Here is a 27,203-nt window from a genome sequence, read left to right on the forward strand (position 1 = left end):
CTGCTTTTAAGCATCTTGTAATCGTCGTTCCAACACAGTGTGTTTGTTTTGATTCGTAGACCTCGAAAATGGTGCCGCGCTCCCACAATGCATTGCGGCGTGACGTCAACTCCAAAGTCCTATAGAACATGTTCTTTTTCATTGTCAAAATTATCAGGAATAAAGAAGAAAACTGATTCAAAACCTGTGGAACCTGCCAAAAAACAAGTTTTACTGCAAAGGATTTCTAGATGTGAAGGTTTTGTGGCTTTTTTCAGTTTCTAAAACAAACTCATTTGTACAGAAGGATATGAGGATGTATATGTCCGGTGGTGGGTTTTTTTCTTCTTGATTTAATGTATTCATTTATCTCTTCACTTAATCTTTCTTTATGTTTTTTTTTTTTTGATTTGGCATGAGCGATTTCCGGTCCTCACTCCAAGCCAGTTGGTGGCGGTAATGCACCACATGTTCTATCACAGCTGCGTCCGAGAGGACAGGAAACGTCTGTATGCGTCTGCAAACCAGGTAACTACACTCAGCTGAGCCTCTCTGCTAGTCGTTATTAGTTGGAGGGTTTTGCGTCACTTTCTCTCGGCTTGATAAAGGGCTGTATAGAAATCTCTGGTACGTAACACGTAACGTCATTTTTAGGGAGCGTCGCAGAGAAGTGAGGCTGTTTCTTTGTTTTTGTCGAGTTTTGATTGAAGACATGTTTCCAGTCCGTTTTTTACTCGTTTGTTTTTTCATTAATAACTTTACATTATCACAGAGAACAAGAAGGCGCTTTGTTTGTCACATTCACCTTATGTCTGTGAAGGTTCTCAGTCATCCAGGTCATCGTAGTCAAAGGAGCTTGCAAAGAAAAGCGTCTGGACTTCTTTAAGTTACTTGAAGACGTTTCACCTCTCATCCGAGAAGCTTCTTCAGTTCTAAGGTCAAATGGTGGAGAGTCCCAGATATAAACCTAGTGGGAGTGACCCCCCACAGAGGGACAAAAGGACCCCCTGATGATCCTCTAATCGCCTGAGCCAAGGTGTGAAACTGGGTGTGGGCCCCAATCAGCCAGTTTCGGGTGAGTTCATTGTGAAACCTGGCCCCACCTTATCATGCGAATTCCTGAGGTCAGATGGCCCAGGATGTGAGTGGGCGTTAAGGCGTCTGGGAAGGATCTCAAAACTGGATTATAGATGGCAGAGAGTTGGTGTCGTAAACCCCGCCTCTGTTCAAAGATGGTCGCTCACAGTGGACATAGATGGCTTCTTTCACTCCTCTTTCAAACCATCTGTCCTCTCTGTCCAAAATGTGAACATTGGCATCCTCGAAAGAGTGTCCTTTATCCTTAAGATGCAGATGGACTGCTGAGTCTTGTCCTGTGGAGGTGGCTCTTCTATGTTGTGCCATGCGCTTGTGAAGTGGCAGCCACTTGGCAGCCACAGTGATAAATGGCTGAGATGGCTGCAGCTGTACGTGTGAGGTACCTACATGTTTCAAGATGAATTTGCAGAGATGTCATGTTTGGTGCTTACAGACATCACACTGCATTTTGTGATTTCGTAGCTATTGTTGTGATATTTTGGAGCTTCCCATGATCACCGTGACAGTCATTCATTTTAACATAACCTTTCTATTCCTTTCAGGGATCCTCATTTTTTTGGTGAGGAAGATCAGCAGCTGTGTCGACAGGCAACAGGTAACGGCATGCTTTTCTGTTAGTACTGTAGACCTTGGTCTGGTGCTCTTTTTTAGTTTAACACAGTATTTTCATTTGCCGAAGTGTAAAAAGCTTGTTCCAGGAGAAACAAACTTTAGTGAGTTCTGCAAAATGATTCCCACCATTGCACACTCTGTCAGCCTCCAGTGTGCCCTTTTTTTGTCCTTTAACTGAAGAAAGTCGGTAGTCAGAACATATGAGATAAGTGAGATCCTCATTTTGCCTGCTTATTTCAAGATACAACATTTTCACAAACTGCTGTAGGATAACCTTGCTATTTGTCTTTTCCAACACTTCTACATTCATCCATATTTCCTTGTCTGCTTCTTTCCAGGTGAAAAGTACCTGAAATGGGTGAAAGATTTTGTTTCCAAAAACAAAAGCATGTGCGTTCACCTGAAGAAGCCAAGTGGTGCTGACCTGTGGATAGAAGAGCTTGAGAACACCAAATACAACGGGGATGATGATGAAGTTAACGCCTGGGGAAAATTCTACCTTCCCGAGATTGTAAAAATGCAGGTTATTGGTGTGGTAAAGGGCACCTCATGTCCATGTGACGAGCTTGTGCTGATGACGCGTGAGGACAAAAAGCTGTACGGCTATGACGGAGAGGAGCTGCATCTGGTGGCTTCCAGTTTCCTGGAACTATGTGACAAAACGATAGAGTATCCAGCATCCAAGCGCTACTACAATGGAGAGGCCTTCAAAGATATGGTGAGAAGTTAGACTGCTAAGAATAAGACTGGGGATGCCTAGTGTTAGAGATCAATCACCTGAGCTTTTCTTTGTATTGTTGTGTGTTCTGTTTAGACTGAGGAGGACTGGAAAAAAGTTAAGATGAGTGATGTGGGGAGGAAACTGCAGGAAGAACATAAAAAGCTGGTAAATGAAACCCAGTCAGCGTTCGTAAGCCTAATATCATAGGTGGGTATTGGAGCTGAGTATCATCACTGATTTCTAGAACCTGTTCAATTCCAATTCACAAGGTCCCAATTAGATTCCATTTAATTCTTACTCAGAGAGTCAGAAACATTATAATTCTGATCATTTATCAGTACTGACACTTGTGAAACTTCATCAGAGGTGTGAGCATCACAGCAGATGCTTTTGTGTCAAAGTAACTGAGGATAAAACACAAAACCATGAAGCAGATTTTCCTGGCCTAGCTTTTTACAGTAGATAACCTTAAAAATATTATTCTGCAGTAGAACAAAAGCAGACGAGAACCACGACTCAACAAATGTACATTGGCTGATGCTGCTGAAGTGATTCAGAGGTTTTAATAAGAGGTTTTAATAGAGACACAGCAGAGCATTTTGCAGTTTCACTTAATTTGAAAAAAATAAATAAAATTTGGTATTGAACAGCAGAAATGAGGCTGTCTTGTCGGAAGTCATTAAAAAAACCGGCGGCCAACAGCACTGTAAACAACGGTAGACTGCTTCATAACAAGCAAGCGAATAATGCCAAAAACAGAGATTTGAGATGGGAAACGGTGTTCTTAAAGTACACTGAGAGAGGCAGAGAGCTGTGCTGTGCTGTTTTTCTGTGTGTGTTTTAATGGTGGTGGAAGCAAACCAGCAAAAGTAAGAGGGAATTCATGACAATGTTTATGTCAAGCGAAATGTGTCTTCTTTTGCTGCTGGTTTGGTTAGAGAGAGACAAAACGTGCAGCTTCAGGATCTGAGCAGCTTTCAGCACCAACGGCATCACAGCTCAGACTTGGATTCAGGATTAAGCCCTTTATGTTTGACTGTAGTGATTGTAGCTCTGTCCTTGTTAATCGCTTTAGTCAAACACAGCTATTGTTTGCTGGGATGTGTATATCCTTGACAGTTTGTATCTCAGAGTTATCAAAGACACTGTGGATAATCATCAAGAGATTGTTGTCCTCTTAATAATGACCTATTTGATTGTTTGTTTTTTCTTCTTCTTACAGATTCTGGTATTTGGCCAAAAGAGAGCTTCACAATTCTTGGCTTCACCTGTGGTAGAAAAATGACTAAAGTTATGCAACACTCTCTAAAATTAAAGCTATGCAACGCTTTAACATGAATGGCGAAGGAGTGCATCTCTTTCACTGTCTCTTCCTGTCCTCTTCTCAGTCTTTGTTGTGGCACCTCTGCTATGTGTTATAGAAAGCACTTGGAATCATGTTCAATACAAAAACACCAAACTCGTGGGATTGCCCTAGCAAGCAGTTGGTAAAAACTAATTAAAACTGATATATATCAGCTTCACTTTCTAGCTGCAAAAGCACGTTTCTGCAAAAGCATGCAGTTTCCTGTCAGCACTTTTTGGCACAGAGTGTACTCAGAGTTAGGCCTTTCTTATATAAAGCAATATAATCAGCATATAAACATTTAAGATGATAAATTTAAAGCTCAACAGTAACTGCTATAAATATTATAACTACACATGTAGTGCTTTTGCTTAAGTAAATTATAGTTGGGATCATAATAAGAAAACATGTGTTTTTATTTTCTGTGTACCCTGGGTACAGACCAGTATAAACATGGGATTCTTCCCAATAAATGCTGTCTGATAATGCTTCACATTGCATTAAACACTAGATATGTAAGCAAACAAACAAAAACCCATAGAAGCCAGTTTTAATTATTAAATGTGACAATTACATGGAGATGGAAAGTAAACATGCTTATACACGTCTCTGTGATTACAGAAAATCCACACAGATGCTGTCAGAGCAGAGAATCTTTGATTTATCAGAATGATGAATGCAAATGATTTCATGAAATCTCACTCTTGTTCTGGGTTGTAAAATTCACCTGTCCAGTTAAACCGAATCCTTTGCAACACAGTTCTAAGAACCCTACCAACCTCATCCTCAGCTCTCTGCCTGTTGTCCTTTTCAGCTGAGTATTCATCCACATGTGTTTCAACTTCTCTCTCATTTTCAAGCAAATTGCTCAGGCTCTCAGCTTCAGCACAGTTACCATATGGCCACTCTCTGAGGTCTTCTGTGTTCAAGCCAAACAAATTCTTACATGATCTGCAAGGCTTCATTCTGGCACCATCACGGAGACAAAAAGCCTCACACCTGATATTTCCAGGTACTTCAATTGTTCCATCAAAGTAATCTTTCTGGACTGTGTTTGGATAATAGGTCATCACCGCACCAGATACATATTTATGCCATTTGCTAAGACAGGAGGCAGCAATCATAATTTTCCCAGCGTTAGGACCTTTGGTGGACATGGAGACTCCGCAGTACCTTTCTGATTTGTTGGTTTGGGATTTTTGAGAAATGCAGATGGTGGACGAGACGAAAGCTGTTTTTTTATTATTCTCTTCTAAGTCCAAGTCTGTGAGGAGATCTTGCAGACTCTGCTTTATTTGCTCTTCATTCTCTGAGTTATTTTGCAGGACGATCTGAAAACAGCTACAGATCTGGTCAAAGTGTTGCACCTGATTATATAGTTGTTTTTAATAGAAAGTTGATCAACATGTTTGTTTCGCTGCTTGACTTATTTAACTATGCAGGACCATTGGATGCTTTTGGTTTAGACATTTTAAGATAGGGGGTGAAACAAGTCACAAAAATCTATTTAATTTTAAATCAATAAGCAAAAATCCATCTTTGTTCTCACTAATTTATAATTAAATTTGATAATTGACCTTTTTTTTTCTATTTTGCTATGCCGGGCTGTCAAAACACGCTGAATTTAGAGTCTTTGAGCTGACTTAACAGATCCAGCAGCTACACAGTGACAGCATCATATACGCCTTGAAGACTGTAAGCATCTCCAATAATGAGTCTGTTAGACATTATTTAGAACTAACAAATTCTGAAGCAAGTCTCCAGCTCTCCTGCAGTCTCTGTGTTTGGTGGAGAAGTATAGCTAGAAGCATATGTTGAAGTATAAGGTACAGTATGGATTTTCTTTGGATTTCTCAGTAAAAAAGCACTTTGCATTATACTTTCCTAAAACCTGGAAGTTTGTCAGATTGACTGAAAATGTGAGAAGAGTTATCTTACCATGTCGAGCACACAGGAGAAGGGACTTCGCCTGGGAAGCTGAGTCGAATACAACTTTAAAGGCCTGGGATATCTTCTCATTAAAGAACCCAAAACAAAAGGATTAGGGAAGATTTCTTCTGGAGAAAAGGGGATGTTGTTGATTTTGCCCAGAAACAACATGCTGTGAAGGATCTGTTGAGTGAAAACATATTTGCTTATTGTTAGTAGTGATAAACAGGACTGTCTTAAAAGTGTCAAAGGTAACACACCTCATCCACCAAGTGTTGACTTCCCGGAGTCATGTAAGAGCCCCGAACCATCCTCTTGGTAATCTTGTAGGCATTAGTTTTGAACCTCCTTTGAGAAATTGTTGTCTTCTAAAATGATAATGATCGAGCAGTTAGGGATTTAAAGACACAGGAGATCTGATAACTTTGGCTACAGCAGAGTCTGCAGACATACCTATTTTGCTCTTGGTCGGCCTATTTTAAACATGAGAGACAACATAGTTAGTGAAATGTTGATAACATACAATGACTATCATTGGTGGCTGAAAAGATGCCAGGTAACAAGTGAAAAGCTGCTACTTACCATCGCCACAGTCTAAGAATGAAACAGGAAACACTGAGCGAGTTGCCTCCATCTTAAAGCTGTTGATCATGTGATTTAAAGGAAAGCCACACCCAGCTCTTTCCTGGAATTTTACTCGACTGTAGAAAACTGCTCCATTTGCCCCGCCCACCCATGATCTTTAATATCTACCAAAAACAACCTTTTGGTTGTCAGTAACCAGTCGATCGTTTTCGCGATTAAAAAATGACTGTGCGGCGGCGTTCCCACCGCGAGCAGAACTCCGGCTCAAAAACCACTGTTTTTGAACACTTTTATTTACTTAAGCATTTTAATGGGCTTACTTTGAAACAAAGTGCGATTGAATGATTATTGTTATGTGTTGCCTTGAATTCGGCTATGCTGTCTGTTAGACAGTTGTTTTCCTTTATTGTTGTTTTTGTATTGTTTGTAGCGAACGCTACTGGAATGAATAGATTAAGCTACGTAGCCAAGATAATTAATAATTTAACTGTTGTACATTGGTTGATGATGATTTGCATTGTTACATAGGCTTGCAGAAAAATATATTTGTTTACCGGTAAACTGAATCGAACTTGATGTGCCAATGGACGTTTTTCTGACCTACAGGTCAGGTTTTGTTCCCTCCCTTTGAATTAATCTTCTTCATATTGAAGTGGCGAGCCGGTAGGACCATAAACAAAGAATGGTCCTACCGGCTCGCCACTTCAATATGAAGAAGATTAATTCAAAGGGAGGGAACAAAACCTGACCTGTAGGTCAGAAAAACGTCCATTGGCACATCAAGTTCGATTCAGTTTACCGGTAAACAAATATATTTTTCTGCAAGCCTATGTAACAATGCAAATCATCATCAACCAATGTACAACAGTTAAATTATTAATTATCTTGGCTACGTAGCTTAATCTATACATTCCAGTAGCGTTCGCTACAAACAATACAAAAACAACAATAAAGGAAAACAACTGTCTAACAGACAGCATAGCCGAATTCAAGGCAACACATAACAATAATCATTCAATCGCACTTTGTTTCAAAGTAAGCCCATAAAAATGCTTAAGTAAATAAAAGTGTTCAAAAACAGCGGTTTTTGAGCCGGAGTTCTGCTCGCGGTGGGAACGCCGCCGCACAAAGTCATTTTTTAATCGCGAAAACGATCGACTGGTTACTGACAACCAAGAGGTTGTTTTTGGTAGATATTAAAGATCATGGGTGGGCGGGGCAAATGGAGCAGTTTTCTACAGTCGAGTAAAATTCCAGGAAAGAGCTGGGTGTGGCTTTCCTTTAAATCACATGATCAACAGCTTTAAGATGGAGGCAACTCGCTCAGTGTTTCCTGTTTCATTCTTAGACTGTGGCGATGGTAAGTAGCAGCTTTTCACTTGTTACCTGGCATCTTTTCAGCCACCAATGATAGTCATTGTATGTTATCAACATTTCACTAAATATGTTTTCTAGTGATGGGCAGAAGAAGCTTCATGAAGCACTGATGCTTTTCATCCAATTGGTTCACCCCAACGCGAAGCTTCTTGAAGCTTCATTTGCTCTAGCAGGACACCTACTGGACGTAAAAATATTAGTTGGCATGAATTTGAAGACTGTGGCCTTTTGCACACAGCCTGTAAATGTCAACAACAAAAGGAGTGTGTAAAACATGTATATTGTAGTGATGGCAGTATACTGTGTATATTTATACTGGCAGTATGGGAAATGATTATTTGGAAATGCTTGAAATGGAAATGATCATTTACTGTGAGGTGAGGTGTGGTTGGGGTGTGGACAGTAGTTGTGCTTTTGTAACGTTGAGGTATGGACAGCTACACACTGAGGCCTCAGTCCTGCCCATATTTTATTCAGTAAAAACTAAATTTTCACTGCTTTTATAACCTTTAGTGGGGAGAACATAGCTGGGATTTAATGATTTAACAAATCTTTTAACTCCTTTGTCCTCCACAATGCTAAATGGCTGTGAGTCCTCAATCACCATGGTAACCAGGTCTTCATCTATTTGAGATTGTTCTCCTGAGGAAAGACAATAAAGACAAAGCACAGATATAAATATCACACACGTAACTTATAACAGCTGTATAATATTGTTATATCATTTAGTAACATTACAGCATGAAAGGCAGCAGGCCCAGACAAGGTGTGTCCTAGGATGCTAAAGGCGTGTGCTGCTGAACTTGGGGAGCCGCTACAACGAGTCTTCAACCTCAGTCTGCGACTGGGGAGAGTGCCCGCCCTATGGAAGACATCCTGCATCGTCCCGGTCCCTAAAAGGAACCGGCCCAATGAGCTGAATGACTTCCGACCGGTGGCACTGACGTCACATCTTATGAAGACTCTAGAGCGGCTCTTCCTCAACTTCCTCCGACCACAGGTACAACATGCCCAGGACCCACTACAGTTTGCATACAAGGCGGGTGTCGGAGTGGAGGATGCCATCCTGTACCTCCTACACAGAGCCCACTCACACCTGGATGGGGGAAAAGGCACGGTCAGGATCCTGTTTCTTGACTTTTCCAGTGCCTTTAATACCATCCGGCCCTGTATGCTTCAGGAAAAACTGAACAGGATGGAGGTGGACCCCTGCCTGGTCGCTTGGATCTCCGACTACCTCACCGACAGACCACAGTACGTCAGGCTGAAGGACATCACGTCTGACACAGTGGTCAGCAGCACAGGAGCACCACAGGGAACTGTGCTGTCCCCTCTTCTCTTCACCCTGTACACCTCTGACTTCTGCTACAACTCTGAATTATGCCACATTCAGAAGTTTGCAGATGACACGGCCATCATGGGGTGTATCTGGTATGATCAGGAAGAGGAGTACAGAAGTCTGGTGAGGAACTTTGTCGCATGGAGTCACACAAACCAACTCAACACCTCAAAGACTAAGGAACTGGTTGTGGACTTCGGGAGGTCCAGAGAAGGTCCACTGCCGGTTCAGATAGAGGGGGAGGAGGTGGAGGTGGTCAACACGTACAAGTACCTCGGGCTGTGGGTGGACAATAAACTGGACTGGTCATGCAACACAGAGCACCTGTATAAAAAAGCCCAAAGCCGACTGTACTTCCTCAGGAGGCTGAGGTCTTTTAACATCTGCAGGAAGCTCCTGAGGATGTTTTACCAGTCGGTGGTTGCTGGAGTACTTTTCTATGCTGTGGTGTGCTGGGGGAGCAGCACAGCAAAGAAGGACTCATCCAGGCTGGAGAAACTGATCAGGAGGGCTAGCTCTGTGGTCGGCATGAAGCTGGACACTCTGGTGACAGTGGCAGAGAAAAGGACATTAAAGAAACTGATGGACATTATGAACAATGCTGGACATCCTCTGCACACGGCCATAAACAATCAGAAGAGTCTGTTCAGTGACAGGTTGCTTCTCCCCAAGACAAGAACTAACAGACTTAAAAACTCCTTTGTCCCACACGCCATCAGACTGTTTAACTCCTCTCTGGAGGGGAGAGGGAGGGGAAACAGGGGGACAAAGGAGGGGGGAACAACTAAGCTGTAGTGCCTCTTCACCTCACTGTGCAATACCTTTTGTAAATAGTCAACAGTGCAATAGACTCAATACTTGAAATGTGCAATTCACTTGTATTTTTATTCCTATTTATTCTATTTATCCCCTTTGTATATTTTATTTATATTTGTCTCTGTATTTATATATGTGTGTGTGTGTGTGTGTGTGTGTGTGTGTGTGTGTGTGTGTGTGTGTGTGTGTGTGTATATATATATATAACAATACTGTAACTGTAACTTCGGTCGTTGCTGTGCTTTTTGGAAGTCGAATTTCCCAGAGGAACCCACCCGAGGGATTAATAAAGTTCTATCTTATCTTATCTTATCTTATTATCATTGCATTTGATGGCTCACCTGCTCTTGCTCCACAATCGGTGTCCCCCTTATTCTCATGCAAAGCTCTGTAGTGCCTAAGCATGGATGAGGTGTTGCTGTTATATCCCAGCTCCCTGGCACATAGCAAACACTTCACCTTGTACAAAAGTAAAGCCGCTTAACATAAATTGTATTGCACCATCAGTATTATGAAAATACATCTTCTGTAGAAATTTACATACCTTGTTGGGAGGAATAAGATCAAAATGTTCCCACACAGGGGAGGACATCCTCCTCTTCTTAGCTGGCTCCATTCTCTCCTGACTTTCTCTCCTCACTCTCATAAACCTCCAAACGGTCTCCAAACTCTCACTAACCGCAACTCTCCATCAAACACCCACATTTTGAATGAAGTCTGAGGGGTTTATATCGCTGTCATAGCTCGCGGCAAAGTTCGAACCACTTCATGAACCAGTCACGTGGTACAGCCGGGCAGCGAGGCTTCGGACGTCATCATTTTCAGCTCCTCCCATAAATGAAGCAAGCCTCGATACGCGCTTCGCGGAAACGCCCCCTCCATTACTCGACACACGCTCCGAAGCCTCGATACAGAACGTCCCATCACTAATGTTGTCTCTCATGTTTAAAATAGGCCGACCAAGAGCAAAATAGGTATGTCTGCAGACTCTGCTGTAGCCAAAGTTATCAGATCTCCTGTGTTTTTAAATCCCTAACTGCTCGATCATTATCATTTTAGAAGACAACAATTTCTCAAAGGAGGTTCAAAACTAATGCCTACAAGATTACCAAGAGGAGGGTTCGGGGCTCTTACATGACTCCGGGAAGTCAACACTTGGTGGATGAGGTGTGTTACCTTTGACACTTTTAAGACAGTCCTGTTTATCACTACTAACAATAAGCAAATATGTTTTCACTCAACAGATCCTTCACAGCATGTTGTTTCTGGGCAAAATCAACAACATCCCCTTTTCTCCAGAAGAAATCTTCCCTAATCCTTTTGTTTTGGGTTCTTTAATGAGAAGATATCCCAGGCCTTTAAAGTTGTATTCGACTCAGCTTCCCAGGCGAAGTCCCTTCTCCTGTGTGCTCGACATGGTAAGATAACTCTTCTCACATTTTCAGTCAATCTGACAAACTTCCAGGTTTTAGGAAAGTATAATGCAAAGTGCTTTTTTACTGAGAAATCCAAAGAAAATCCATACTGTACCTTATACTTCAACATATGCTTCTAGCTATACTTCTCCACCAAACACAGAGACTGCAGGAGAGCTGGAGACTTGCTTCAGAATTTGTTAGTTCTAAATAATGTCTAACAGACTCATTATTGGAGATGCTTACAGTCTTCAAGGCGTATATGATGCTGTCACTGTGTAGCTGCTGGATCTGTTAAGTCAGCTCAAAGACTCTAAATTCAGCGTGTTTTGACAGCCCGGCATAGCAAAATAGAAAAAAAAAGGTCAATTATCAAATTTAATTATAAATTAGTGAGAACAAAGATGGATTTTTGCTTATTGATTTAAAATTAAATAGATTTTTGTGACTTGTTTCACCCCCTATCTTAAAATGTCTAAACCAAAAGCATCCAATGGTCCTGCATAGTTAAATAAGTCAAGCAGCGAAACAAACATGTTGATCAACTTTCTATTAAAAACAACTATATAATCAGGTGCAACACTTTGACCAGATCTGTAACTGTTTTCAGATCGTCCTGCAAAATAACTCAGAGAATGAAGAGCAAATAAAGCAGAGTCTGCAAGATCTCCTCACAGACTTGGACTTAGAAGAGAATAATAAAAAAACAGCTTTCGTCTCGTCCACCATCTGCATTTCTCAAAAATCCCAAACCAACAAATCAGAAAGGTACTGCGGAGTCTCCATGTCCACCAAAGGTCCTAACGCTGGGAAAATTATGATTGCTGCCTCCTGTCTTAGCAAATGGCATAAATATGTATCTGGTGCGGTGATGACCTATTATCCAAACACAGTCCAGAAAGATTACTTTGATGGAACAATTGAAGTACCTGGAAATATCAGGTGTGAGGCTTTTTGTCTCCGTGATGGTGCCAGAATGAAGCCTTGCAGATCATGTAAGAATTTGTTTGGCTTGAACACAGAAGACCTCAGAGAGTGGCCATATGGTAACTATGCTGAAGCTGAGAGCCTGAGCAATTTGCTTGAAAATGAGAGAGAAGTTGAAACACATGTGGATGAATACTCAGCTGAAAAGGATAACAGGCAGAGAGCTGAGGATGAGGTTGGTAGGGTTCTTAGAACTGTGTTGCAAAGGATTCGGTTTAACTGGACAGGTGAATTTTACAACCCAGAACAAGAGTGAGATTTCATGAAATCATTTGCATTCATCATTCTGATAAATCAAAGATTCTCTGCTCTGACAGCATCTGTGTGGATTTTCTGTAATCACAGAGACGTGTATAAGCATGTTTACTTTCCATCTCCATGTAATTGTCACATTTAATAATTAAAACTGGCTTCTATGGGTTTTTGTTTGTTTGCTTACATATCTAGTGTTTAATGCAATATGAAGCATTATCAGACAGCATTTATTGGGAAGAATCCCATATTTATACTGGTCTGTACCCAGGGTACACAGAAAATAAAAACACATGTTTTCTTATTATGATCCCAACTATAATTTACTTAAGCAAAAGCACTACATGTGTAGTTATAATATTTATAGCAGTTACTGTTGAGCTTTAAATTTATCATGTTAAATGTTTATATGCTGATTATATTGCTTTATATAAGAAAGGCCTAACTCTGAGTACACTCTGTGCCAAAAAGTGCTGACAGGAAACTGCATGCTTTTGCAGAAACGTGCTTTTGCAGCTAGAAAGTGAAGCTGATATATATCAGTTTTAATTAGTTTTTACCAACTGCTTGCTAGGGCAATCCCACGAGTTTGGTGTTTTTGTATTGAACATGATTCCAAGTGCTTTCTATAACACATAGCAGAGGTGCCACAACAAAGACTGAGAAGAGGACAGGAAGAGACAGTGAAAGAGATGCACTCCTTCGCCATTCATGTTAAAGCGTTGCATAGCTTTAATTTTAGAGAGTGTTGCATAACTTTAGTCATTTTTCTACCACAGGTGAAGCCAAGAATTGTGAAGCTCTCTTTTGGCCAAATACCAGAATCTGTAAGAAGAAGAAAAAACAAACAATCAAATAGGTCATTATTAAGAGGACAACAATCTCTTGATGATTATCCACAGTGTCTTTGATAACTCTGAGATACAAACTGTCAAGGATATACACATCCCAGCAAACAATAGCTGTGTTTGACTAAAGCGATTAACAAGGACAGAGCTACAATCACTACAGTCAAACATAAAGGGCTTAATCCTGAATCCAAGTCTGAGCTGTGATGCCGTTGGTGCTGAAAGCTGCTCAGATCCTGAAGCTGCACGTTTTGTCTCTCTCTAACCAAACCAGCAGCAAAAGAAGACACATTTCGCTTGACATAAACATTGTCATGAATTCCCTCTTACTTTTGCTGGTTTGCTTCCACCACCATTAAAACACACACAGAAAAACAACACAGCACAGCTCTCTGCCTCTCTCAGTGCACTTTAAGAACACCGTTTCCCATCTCAAATCTCTGTTTTTGGCATTATTCGCTTGCTTGTTATGAAGCAGTCTACCGTTGTTTACAGTGCTGTTGGCCGCCGGTTTTTTTAATGACTTCCGACAAGACAGCCTCATTTCTGCTGTTCAATACCAAATTTTATTTATTTATTTTTTCAAATTAAGTGAAACTGCAAAATGCTCTGCTGTGTCTCTATTAAAACCTCTTATTAAAACCTCTGAATCACTTCAGCAGCATCAGCCAATGTACATTTGTTGAGTCATGGTTCTCGTCTGCTTTTGTTCTACTGCAGAATAATATTTTTAAGGTTATCTACTGTAAAAAGCTAGGCCAGGAAAATCTGCTTCATGGTTTTGTGTTTTATCCTCAGTTACTTTGACACAAAAGCATCTGCTGTGATGCTCACACCTCTGATGAAGTTTCACAAGTGTCAGTACTGATAAATGATCAGAATTATAATGTTTCTGACTCTCTGAGTAAGAATTAAATGGAATCTAATTGGGACCTTGTGAATTGGAATTGAACAGGTTCTAGAAATCAGTGATGATACTCAGCTCCAATACCCACCTATGATATTAGGCTTACGAACGCTGACTGGGTTTCATTTACCAGCTTTTTATGTTCTTCCTGCAGTTTCCTCCCCACATCACTCATCTTAACCTTTTTCCAGTCCTCCTCAGTCTAAACAGAACACACAACAATACAAAGAAAAGCTCAGGTGATTGATCTCTAACACTAGGCATCCCCAGTCTTATTCTTAGCAGTCTAACTTCTCACCATATCTTTGAAGGCCTCTCCATTGTAGTAGCGCTTGGATGCTGGATACTCTATCGTTTTGTCACATAGTTCCAGGAAACTGGAAGCCACCAGATGCAGCTCCTCTCCGTCATAGCCGTACAGCTTTTTGTCCTCACACGTCATCAGCACAAGCTCGTCACATGGACATGAGGTGCCCTTTACCACACCAATAACCTGCATTTTTACAATCTCGGGAAGGTAGAATTTTCCCCAGGCGTTAACTTCATCATCATCCCCGTTGTATTTGGTGTTCTCAAGCTCTTCTATCCACAGGTCAGCACCACTTGGCTTCTTCAGGTGAACGCACATGCTTTTGTTTTTGGAAACAAAATCTTTCACCCATTTCAGGTACTTTTCACCTGGAAAGAAGCAGACAAGGAAATATGGATGAATGTAGAAGTGTTGGAAAAGACAAATAGCAAGGTTATCCTACAGCAGTTTGTGAAAATGTTGTATCTTGAAATAAGCAGGCAAAATGAGGATCTCACTTATCTCATATGTTCTGACTACCGACTTTCTTCAGTTAAAGGACAAAAAAAGGGCACACTGGAGGCTGACAGAGTGTGCAATGGTGGGAATCATTTTGCAGAACTCACTAAAGTTTGTTTCTCCTGGAACAAGCTTTTTACACTTCGGCAAATGAAAATACTGTGTTAAACTAAAAAAGAGCACCAGACCAAGGTCTACAGTACTAACAGAAAAGCATGCCGTTACCTGTTGCCTGTCGACACAGCTGCTGATCTTCCTCACCAAAAAAATGAGGATCCCTGAAAGGAATAGAAAGGTTATGTTACAATGAATGACTGTCACGGTGATCATGGGAAGCTCCGAAATATCACAACAATAGCTACGAAATCACAAAATGCAGTGTGATGTCTGTAAGCACCAAACATGACATCTCTGCAAATTCATCTTGAAACATGTAGGTACCTCACACGTACAGCTGCAGCCATCTCAGCCATTTATCACTGTGGCTGCCAAGTGGCTGCCACTTCACAAGCGCATGGCACAACATAGAAGAGCCACCTCCACAGGACAAGACTCAGCAGTCCATCTGCATCTTAAGGATAAAGGACACTCTTTCGAGGATGCTAATGTTCACATTTTGGGCAGAGAGGACAGATGGTTTGAAAGAGGAGTGAAAGAAGCATCTATGTCCACTGTGAGCAACCATCTTTGAACAGAGGCGGGGGTTTACGACACCAACTCTCTGCCATCAATAATCCAGTTTTGAGATCCCTTCCCAGACGCCTTAACGCCCACTCACATCCTGGGCCATCTGACCTCAGGAATTCGCATGATAAGTTGGGGCCAGGTTTCACAATGAGCTCACCCGAAACTGGCTGATTGGGGCCCACACCCAGTTTCCCACCTTGGCTCAGGCGATTAGAGGATCATCAGGGGGTCCTTTGTCCCTCTGTGGGGGGATACTCCCACTAGGCTTATATCTGGGACTCTCCACCATTTGACCTTAGAACTGAAGAAGCTTCTCGGATGAGAGGTGAAACGTCTTCAAGTAACTTAAAGAAGTCCAGACGCTTTTCTTTGCAAGCTCCTTTGACTACGATGACCTGGATGACTGAGAACCTTCACAGACATAAGGTGAATGTGACAAACAAAGCGCCTTCTTGTTCTCTGTGATAATGTAAAGTTATTAATGAAAAAACAAACGAGTAAAAAACGGACTGGAAACATGTCTTCAATCAAAACTCGACAAAAACAAAGAAACAGCCTCACTTCTCTGCGACGCTCCCTAAAAATGACGTTACGTGTTACGTACCAGAGATTTCTATACAGCCCTTTATCAAGCCGAGAGAAAGTGACGCAAAACCCTTCAACTAATAACGACTAGCAGAGAGGCTCAGCTGAGTGTAGTTACCTGGTTTGCAGACGCATACAGACGTTTCCTGTCCTCTCGGACGCAGCTGTGATAGAACATGTGGTGCATTACCGCCACCAACTGGCTTGGAGTGAGGACCGGAAATCGCTCATGCCAAATCAAAAAAAAAAAAAAACATAAAGAAAGATTAAGTGAAGAGATAAATGAATACATTAAATCAAGAAGAAAAAAACCCACCACCGGACATATACATCCTCATATCCTTCTGTACAAATGAGTTTGTTTTAGAAACTGAAAAAAGCCACAAAACCTTCACATCTAGAAATCCTTTGCAGTAAAACTTGTTTTTTGGCAGGTTCCACAGGTTTTGAATCAGTTTTCTTCTTTATTCCTGATAATTTTGACAATGAAAAAGAACATGTTCTATAGGACTTTGGAGTTGACGTCACGCCGCAATGCATTGTGGGAGCGCGGCACCATTTTCGAGGTCTATGAATCAAAACAAACACACTGTGTTGGAACGACGATTACAAGATGCTTAAAAGCAGCTCAAAAGAGAATGGACTGTATAGAGACCGATTGCGTCCAGAGGCGAAGCGGCAGTACTTGCAGAAAATAGCGTGCAGTGGAAATGTGGACCCGTATGAAATACGGCCGTGGAGTAGAAACCCTGAAGACGTAGCCTGATATATTTTCGTACCTTATCTGTGGAGTCAGCGCGTACAAGTCGTCATTCAAACAAAGGTAAGTCAGCTCGAGTACTGCGTGTGAAATGCGTTTGATTTCCCTGCAAACATTCACATTAGTGCAGCATAAATTCATTCATGAGGGGAAATTACAGTGAGAACATGTGGAGGCTGTTAGAGGGAGAAGATAGTGAGTTCAGTGCAGGGCTGTGCAGAGAGGTTTAAAGGGGCGGGTGCTCAAAGTTAAAAAGGGGCACATTGAACCAGGCTGAATAACAACAACACACATTCATCAAGAATCTAATATGGGAAGGGCAGGGCTGTGTTGGTCTGAGACTGTAGACATTAAAAAGTCCACAGGAGAGATGGTAGCTGATTAAACAAGTGTCATGAGATAATAACAAAATGCAAAGATTGGTGACAGCGCTTGGAACCATAAGGCAACAAAAAACTATGTATGTAAAAAAAAAAAATATATATATATATATATATATATATATTTATATACAGTGGGGCAAAAAAGTATTTAGTCAGCCACCGATTGTGCAAGTTCCCCCACTTAAAATGATGACAGAGGTCAGTAATTTGCACCAGAGGTACACTTCAACTGTGAGAGACAGAATGTGAAAAAAAAATCCATGAATTCACATGGTAGGATTTGTAAAGAATTTATCCGTAAATCAGGGTGGAAAATAAGTATTTGGTCACCTCAAACATGGAAAATCTCTGGCTCTCACAGACCTGTAACGTCTTCTGTAAGACGCTTTTCTGTCCCCCACTCGTTACCTGTATGAATGGCACCTGTTTGAACTCATCATCTGTATAAAAGACACCTGTCCACAGCCTCAAACAGTCAGACTCCAAACTCCGCCATGGCCAAGACCAAAGAGCTTTCGAAGGACACCAGGAAAAGTATTGTAGACCTGCACCAGACTGGGAAGAGTGAATCTACAATAGGCAAGCAGCTTGGTGTGAAAAAATCAACTGTGGGAGCAATCATCAGAAAATGGAAGACATACAAGACCACTGATAATCTCCCACGATCTGGGGCTCCACGCAAGATCTCATCCCGTGGGGTCAAAATGATCATGAGAACGGTGAGCAAAGATCCCAGAACCACACGGGGGGACCTGGTGAATGACCTGCAGAGAGCTGGGACCAAAGTAACAAAGGTCACCATCAGTAACACACTACAACGGCAGGGAATCAAATCCCGCAGTGCCAGACGTGTTCCGCTGCTGAAGCCAGTGCATGTCCAGGCCCGTCTGAAGTTTGCCAGAGAGCACATGGATGATACAGCAGAGGATTGGGAGAATGTCATGTGGTCAGATGAAACCAAAGTAGAACTTTTTGGTATAAACTCAACTCGTCGTGTTTGGAGGACGAAGAATACTGAGTTGCATCCCAAGAACACCATACCTACTGTGAAGCATGGGGGTGGAAACATCATGCTATGGGGCTGTTTTTCTGCCAAGGGGACAGGACGACTGATCCGTGTTAAGGACAGAATGAATGGGGCCATGTATCGTGAGATTTTGAGCCAAAACCTCCTTCCATCAGTGAGAACTTTGAAGATGAAACGTGGCTGGGTCTTCCAACATGACAATGATCCAAAACACACCGCCCGGGCAACAAAGGAGTGGCTCCGTAAGAAGCATTTGAAAGTCCTGGAGTGGCCTAGCCAGTCTCCAGACCTCAACCCCATAGAAAATCTGTGGCGGGAGTTGAAAGTCCGTGTTGCTCGGCGACAGCCCCAAAACATCACTGCTCTCGAGAAGATCTGCATGGAGGAATGGGCCAAAATACCAGCTACTGTGTGTGCAAACCTGGTAAAGACCTATAGTAAACGTTTGACCTCTGTTATTGCCAACAAAGGTTATGTTACAAAGTATTGAGTTGTATTTTTGTTATTGACCAAATACTTATTTTCCACCCTGATTTACGAATAAATTCTTTACAAATCCTACCATGTGGATTCATGGATTTTTTTTTTTTTCACATTCTGTCTCTCACAGTTGACGTGTACCTCTGGTGCAAATTACTGACCTCTGTGCAAGTTCCCCCACCTAAAATGATGACAATCGGTGGCTGACTAAATACTTTTTTGCCCCACTGTATATATCAGCAATCAATCAGAAAATCATTGGTTCATATTACAATTAAATATGAACAGGCTCCTTAGATGTAAGCAGTTCAGATCTGATGTCATTTACATTCTTCACACAGCACATTCGTCCAGGCTGACAGGTAAACATAGAACTAATCTCAGGTAACATGACTCATAGTAGAGATCCATTGTAGCATCTAGTCGAACTGAGAAGGCCAGAACTGATGGTTGTTGAATGACCTTTATTATTCCTTGCCGTGTATCAGACAACGAACCAACCAGCTAGACAAACAAATAAAACAATTACCATATTATTCATGTAACAGCATCTTAACCGCTCATTACGCTGGTCTAACCGTTTTCTATTAAACTATATAATACATATTATGCATTTCAGATTGCTCAAATTAAATCATATACATTACAAACCTTGTTCCCCTGTCGACTGTAGCTAGAACCATTCGTTTTTGTACAATTTAACCATATTCTTCTCTCCCTTTTCTCCGTTAGCATTAGTTTTCCGTTTTCTTCCGTCTTTTTTGTACATCCAATTTTTACCGTTACATCATTCACTTCCGGTCACACAGGAAGTTACCAGAATAAAAGCACAAATGTTATATTACGTGAATATGCGCTAGCTTTACATATCCGCCGTTACACTCCCACCAAATTATTTGCTGTTACAAACAAAATAAAACACAAATAATTTCTAAACAGGTAACTTAACAATGATAATACCTTTGTATATGCAACAACAAATTTTCATTGCATTTTAACTGCTTAATGCATCTTACTTTTCACAACTTTCTAACAGTAGAATCAACTTATGAACTGGGCGTTCCACTGTAGACATCCTTTGCAAACGTTCACCCTTTTTACTAAGGTTTCTGTCTGCAAAGGTTACTTTGACCTTTCTCACAAGTCCATCTTCGTCTGTTATGGTGTCCACAACCCTACCAAGTCTCCATTGGGATCGTGGCAGTATTTCTTTCTTGTCCATCACTATGTCACCTACTTGCATATTCCTTTTAGCAGCATGCCATCTCTGCCGAACCCTGATGTTGTGAAGATACTCTCTCTTCCATCTGCTCCAAAATTGCTCCGTTAGGTATTGTACCTGACGCCATTGCTTCCGAGCATACAGATCCTCTTTAACAAACTGTCCTGGAGGAGGCAAAGCTGTTGTGGTTTTCATAGTTAGGAGATGATTTGGAGTTATTGGTTTCAAACAGTTTGGATCATTGAGATTGTCTGTCATCAACGGGCGGCTGTTTACTATTGCAGCTGCTTCATAGAGAAAGGTTCTGAGTGATGAATCGGTGAGTCGTCTCTTTGCGAGAGCAAGTGTGGCGTTGAGGACGTTTCTCACAGTCCGAATTTGTCGTTCCCATACTCCACCTGCGTGGCTAGCATGGGGTGTGTTAAACACAAAATCACATTGTTTTTCAGATAGAAAGGTTGTCAGTTTTTCAGTGTCTATTTCATTCAGTGCTGCACACAGTTCATTTTTGGCACCTACAAAGTTAGTACCTCGATCACATTTTATTTGTCTGACAGAGCCTCTCAGAGCTATAAAGCACCTTAGTCCATTAATGAAAGCGTCCGTAGTCAGGTCTTCTAACATTTCTACGTGTACTGCTCGTAAATAGAAACAAATGAAAAGGAGAGCGTACCTTTTGTTTTCTTTTCTTGCTTGCTTGGTTAGGAACGGGCCGAAAACATCCATACCACAATATGTGAAAGGCGGAGAGTGTTCGACTCTTTCTGTGGGGAGATCTTTCATTTTTTGTCCTTCCACAGCTCTCCTTAGTCTCCGACATGTCACACACTGACGGATGTAGTCTGATACTGTTTGACTTAGCTTGGGAATCCAATAACCGCTGGACCGTATTTCGTTCATTGTGAAGCTCTTTCCTTGATGATTTATTCTTTCATGACAGTGAGCGATTATGAGTTTAGTAATATGATGGTCTCTTGGAATGACAGTTAGATGTTTGAATGTGTTAGGAAGCGATGAGTGTTGTAGCCTTCCTCCCACCTTGAGCACATTGTCTTCGTCCAAGAAAGGATCCAAGTTGTACATTTTGTTGCTCTCATGTAGTGCCTTTCCTTTGCTTAATGTCTTTATCTCATCTGAAAATGTTAGCCCTTGTAAGTTTTTGATAATCACTATTTCAGCGTTATGTCTTTCAGTTACAGTGCTGAGTGACTTTGATTTGTCTCTGAGTAGGAAACGTTTGAGACGTGCTATGGCACTGACAGCGTGTGACCAGGATGAGAACCTTGTGAGACGGTCACAGAGACTTCTGTGTTCTGTAGTTTGGCTGTTGAGTGTTTGCACGTTTCTCACCTCTGGATCTCCCACCAAAAGTTCAATAGACTCTTTAGTTGGAAGGTTTAACTTCTTTTCCCATAAGAACTGAGGGCCTGTGAGCCAGTTTGATGATAGCAGTTCCGCTACTGATGTGCTCCTTGATGTTATGTCAGCGGGGTTTTCACTCGTCGGTACATAGAACCATTGCTGTGGTGTAGTATTGTTTTGTGTCTCGCCTTCAGGTCCATTATCATCAATCTCTTTGGCATCACCCCTTTGTATAATGTCATTCATGTATGTGACATAGTCTCTTTTGTATTTTTCATCACGCATTGGTTTACATTTGAGCTGATTGAGTCTGCTCTCGGCGAGTTTGTTATCTGGCATTTGTAGCCTTTCTTTAAATGGCAATGGCATTTCATAATGTCCCTTTTCTGCTTGTGTTATGCCTTGTTCAAGTTTCTCAAGAAACCTAAGGTCGTCTTGAGACACCGTCTTTTCGTTTATTTCGTTTTCTTTAAAGTCCCTTTCTAGTGCACGTATTGCATCTGCGGGAGTACATGGAGGCATTTCTTTAACAGTTATTCTGTGACAGAGACTCCTTGTTGTCTCTGATGCACTGCATGGCACTGAGTTGCCAACTATGCTCCATCCTAAATCAGTTTGGATGGCATATGGCTCATTGTCTTTACCTAAGAGTACTTGTCTAGGCGCCAGAGCTTGGGGACAAGTATAACCTATCAGGAGACTCACCTCACAACTGAGGAGCGGTGGGATCTCATCTGCAATGGACGACAAATGACTCCACAGTTTTGCCGTGTCACATGTTGGTATGTGTTCTCTATTTGCAGGTATGTAGTCCTTTGTGTAAGCAGTTGGGAGCCTTAGCACAGTTGCTGAATTGTAACCTCTCACTAGAAGATCACACACCTTTCCGCTGCTTACTACTGCATTTTTACCCATCATTGTGGTAAGTCTGAGTTTTACAGGGCACACATTTGCTTGCAGTTTCTGTGTTACATCCTGATCTATAAAAACAGTGCCACTCTGCGTGTCTAGTAGCGCATAGACTAGTTTTTCCCTTTGTGGATTAGCAGCCGTTGAGACCCATACTGGGACTATCATGGAGGTGCTGACTGTGTGTTCTGCTCTAGCGACATTTAACGCTATGGCTGTTGCACTTTCAGGTGAGTTCCCTTGTGTTGCGTTGTCTATACTCACTTGAGCTTGCTTTTCTCTTTGCAGACTGATGCTGTAGTTCTCATCGTGAAGACAGGTCGGGTGTCTCTTAGAGCAGGTTTCACAAGTGAGACGCCGTTTGCAGTCCTTGGCACTATGACCTTGCTTTAAACAACCATAACAATGTTTATTATCCTTTACATGTTTCTTTTTCATTTCCAGGGTCATTTGCAGAAACTTTGGGCACTTTATAAGTGGATGCGACTCTTGGCACAGTGTGCATGAAGAACTGTTGTATATTTTAGTCTTTGCATCTCGTTCAGTTGTGTTAATGTTGAATACACTTGCCTTGTTTCTTTTGACTTCTCTTGTGTTTCTTTTGTCATCATTTATTTCCGTGGAGCGAAGTGCATGTATGGAAGTGACTGGGTTACATGCTACTTCTGCTTCAAGCGAGAGAAAGGAGGCAAATTCACTAAAGCTGGGGAATTCACCACCGCCCATGAGTATCTTTGTTACATGCCTGTTCCATCTTGTGTTTATCCAGTCTGGCAATTTATGCAACAGTTTCTGATTTTCTTCACAGTCATTGAGTATTTGCAGTCCTTTCACGTGAGGCATAGCAAGTGTGCATGCATTCACAAAATCAGCAAAGTTCCTTAGCCCATCAGCATCTCTCGACTGTATTTTAGGCCAACTAGATAACTTCTCTCTAAATGCCCTTTGTAGCACGAAAGGCTGGCCATACCTTTGGTTTAACTTTGCCCAAGCGTCGTTATACGCTTCTTCATCATTTCTGAAGAAAGTCCCTTCAAGGCACTTGCGAGCTGAGCCAGTTACATACCTTTTCAGATAGTACAGTTTATCTGCTGCTGACATGCCAGTTTGTTCAATAAGTGACATGAAAGTGGATTTCCATTCAATAAATTTTATTGGCTCACCACTAAACATCGTTGGTTCTGGCGTGGGGAGTCTATTTATTCTTATGCTATCTTGTACCGCCTGTGCAAGCTGGCTGACACTAGGAGGGGTTGTTGGCGCCGGTATGGAGTATGATGGTACAGTGTGTTTGGGTGTGTGCTCTGGGTTCACCTTTTCCATCTTAACTGAATATGCATCATCAAGTTGCGACAACTCTCTGTTGTAGGCGTCCAACCTGGCGCGAGCGGCTTCCACCTCCCTTTCGGCTTTCAGGCGTTCCAACTCTGATGTTTGAACTGCCATTTGTTTCTTATGCTCCTCTTCTAGAGCCTTTATCTTTTCCTTCTGTCTTTGTTCCTCTTGTACAATCTTGTACTCTGCCTCCTTTGCTGCTAGTTCTGCTGCTGCCTCTGCTCGTTTTGAAGCAAGATGTGAGGCTGAAGACAGTTGGCTACGTTTCGATGCTGCAGTTGAACCATAGATGGATTGGGCATAATCATGTTCTAATAGTCTGCATAGACGTTTTCTTTCATATTCTCCATCAAAATCTCCATCTACACCGCTTATTCTTTCCAGGATGACTTTCACGATGTCATGAGTAACTGCTTCACATGCATCGGTTTTTCTTCGTATGTCTGATGAAGGTGCAATGTGACTTCTCATTTCAGTGTACAACTTTAGCAGTTCATCTTTTCTTTGCTCTACATCATCTGCAAGATCTGCCATTTCTTTCTCTGAAATGTCCAACTTTAATCTTTCTCTTGTTTCTCGCACTCGTATTTTCCATTGTTCATAAAGAGTTAATAGTCTTTTTTCTTTTTTACTTATCTCTTCTTTCTGATAAGTTAGCATTTTTTCGGTTGGCACCTTGGCTCTTTCTGAACGCCTTGGAATCGCAGAGTTACTTTGAGCTTTATCTTGTGGCTCATTTAATATTTGTTCTTTGTTTGCAAACTGTTCATTAATGTCTTCTTCTGAATCCTCCATTTTAACTTTATTTTCCTTATGCCTTTCGCCGTTTTGTTCTCTGACCTGCTTCTGCCATCTGCTGGACGTTGTGGGAATTGCCGTTAAACCTTGAGCCCTCGTGGTGTAGCAAAATGGCGGCGGTCAAGCTCTTACTGTAGCATCCAGTCGAACTGAGAAGGCCAGAACTGATGGTTGTTGAATGACCTTTATTATTCCTTGCCGTGTATCAGACAACGAACCAACGTAAGAGCTAGACAAACAAATAAAACAATTACCATATTATTCATGTAACAGCATCTTAACCGCTCATTACGCTGGTCTAACCGTTTTCTATTAAACTATATAATACATATTATGCATTTCAGATTGCTCAAATTAAATCATATACATTACAAACCTTGTTCCCCTGTCGACTGTAGCTAGAACCATTCGTTTTTGTACAATTTAACCATATTCTTCTCTCCCTTTTCTCCGTTAGCATTAGTTTTCCGTTTTCTTCCGTCTTTTTTTGTTACACACAATTTTTACCGTTACATCATTCACTTCCGGTCACACAGGAAGTTACCAGAATAAAAGCACAAATGTTATATTACGTGAATATGCGCTAGCTTTACATATCCGCCGTTACATCCAGTAAGAAAGATTGCAGGCTCTAATATTATTACCACACAATCCAAGGACACACCAACAGCTCAGATTTGTAGAACTATTTAAACAAATGTCTTCTGAATATTCAATTCAGGTTCACAGTGGGGGGGGGGGTTTCGTGGAATTTTTTAAATAAAGTCTGCAACACAGAAAGAGCTGTGATCAAGCTATTTATTACTGCGCCAACACACATCAAACATCACAGTTCAGTCATGTCAGCGCTGCCACAGAGGTCGTGCTCCTCCTCCTTTACGCCTTCCAAGGAAGAGGGAGGAAGTTACAAACTGATCCTACCACACTTCACGTGTCTCGCTATGAAACCTAACGCATCAATGGTTGTGCTGTTTTGTGCCCTTGGCCTTATCAGCACCTGTAAAGGGAGTTGTTTTCTCAAACTGCTGAAGTAAGTTCATCTAGTTTTAGCAACTTTCACTGAACAGTAACAGTGTCACAACTAAGCATATGCATAAGCACTTAAACACTTTAAATGAGAATAACAGAACATTTCTATTACAGAGGCTGGAACCTGTCCCAGTAGTAGGTAGAGCACACCTGGACAGGTCACCAGTCTGTCAGAGGACTAACACAGAGACAGACATCAGAGTAACAAATCTATTTAAAATTAATGTAAGTTTGCTGCAGCTGTATGTATGAACATGTGTTTCTGTGCTCACAGTCCACCTCTCAGGAACCTGCAGTTCACTTTTAGTCTACTTTAAACAGACCTCACAAAAGGCTGATGTGGCTGGATCAGTAGTCTGATTTGAGTACGATACCTTTGGCCAGGGATTCATCTGGTGCATCGCTTCACTGCAGTCTTACGTATTTTCCCCACACCTGAATAAAAAAATACTGATATATACAAATAACAGCTTCAGCTGATGCAGCCTGACTCAATCCTAGATGTTCAGCACACAGAGACACAGAGGTGCCGTTTAAAGTTTAGTGTTAACCTGAGTCACTGATCATTTGCAGTATTACAGAGTCTGGCAGTCTTTGCATGATGTCCACGTCACTGTAAGTTTCTAGCTGACTTCACTGCAATTTCAATTTCAATTTCTGCTGTTCACAAACGCTGTCCATCTAATCTGACTGAGCTGGAGCTGTTTTGCAAAGAAGAATGGGCAAAGATTTCAGTCTGTAGATGTGCAAAGCTGGCAGAGACAGACCCTAAAAGACTGGCAGCTGGAACTGCAGCAAAAGGTGGTTCTACAAAGTATTGACTCAGGGGGCTGAATAATTACGCACACCCCACTTTGCAGTTATTTATTTGTAAAAAATGTTTGGAATCATGTCTGATTTTCGTTCCACTTCTCACGTGTGCACCACTTTGTGTTGGTCTTTCACCTGGAAGTCCAATAACATTGATTCATGTTTGTGGCTGTAATGTGACAAAATGTGGGAAAGTTCAAGGGGGGCGAATACTTTTGAAAGCCACTGTATATGTAGACACAGGACTACAAGTAGAAGATCAGACATGAAAGTGGAGATAACACAGAAGACCTGCAGCAAAGGTCAGAGGTCAGACTGGGCCCCTGGATTCAACAATGAGCCAATGATCATCAAGCAGTGACTAAAGCAGAGCCCTGACCTTCTGACATTCATCACACAGTCAGAACAAATGTCTGCTGATGACTTCATCTCATGAAACGACTGATAGATGTCAGTTCATTGATCAGCTGAGCTGCTGATCTTCATGGTCACAGAAACATTCAGCTTGTTTCAATCAGTAAATAACTCCCACTACTCCCAGTTTGAACTGTTCCCACTCAAAATGCTGTGAGAACAATGATCATTGTAGAACTTCACAAACATCACGTGTTGTTTTCCACATGTAAGATCAGCAAACACACAGAAACTTCCTGTTGCCACACACGGCCTCTAAAATCTCTTCCACGCTTTCTGTCTGAAGTCCACTCTCTGTGTCGGATCCACAGGAAACAACAAGATCTTATTAACATGGTTTTCAATGTGTCTCCTTCCAAAAAGTCCAACCAATGAACAAATGTG

General features: G+C 41.6%; 3 protein-coding genes across 3 annotated transcripts in view; 1 reads left to right on the forward strand and 2 right to left on the reverse strand.

The window, feature by feature from the left end:
• The window catches only part of LOC146650407 (uncharacterized), a 183,151-nt gene that overhangs the window by 18,474 nt on the left and 137,474 nt on the right, over positions 1-27,203 (reverse strand). The window lies entirely within an intron of this gene.
• Positions 4,299-6,472, reverse strand: LOC146650408 (uncharacterized). Its single transcript, XM_085385431.1, has 4 exons — positions 6,138-6,472; positions 5,945-6,052; positions 5,694-5,867; positions 4,299-5,086 (listed from the first exon to the last, which is right to left on the reverse strand). The coding sequence occupies exons 2-4, from the start codon at positions 5,993-5,995 to the stop codon at positions 4,454-4,456; spliced, it is 858 nt and encodes a 285-aa protein (XP_085241557.1). The 5' UTR covers positions 5,996-6,052; positions 6,138-6,472; the 3' UTR covers positions 4,299-4,453.
• LOC146650409 (uncharacterized) lies at positions 10,760-12,824 on the forward strand. The gene is made up of 3 exons (XM_085384681.1): positions 10,760-10,968; positions 11,046-11,219; positions 11,827-12,824. Exons 1-3 carry the CDS (start codon positions 10,936-10,938, stop codon positions 12,457-12,459), a joined length of 840 nt encoding a protein of 279 aa, XP_085240807.1. The 5' UTR covers positions 10,760-10,935; the 3' UTR covers positions 12,460-12,824.

Source organism: Rhamphochromis longiceps, linkage group LG16 (genome assembly GCF_057381845.1).
Source record: "Rhamphochromis longiceps isolate RC_006_pf linkage group LG16, R_longiceps_female_GT1.1, whole genome shotgun sequence".
Lineage (NCBI taxonomy): Eukaryota > Metazoa > Chordata > Actinopteri > Cichliformes > Cichlidae > Rhamphochromis > Rhamphochromis longiceps.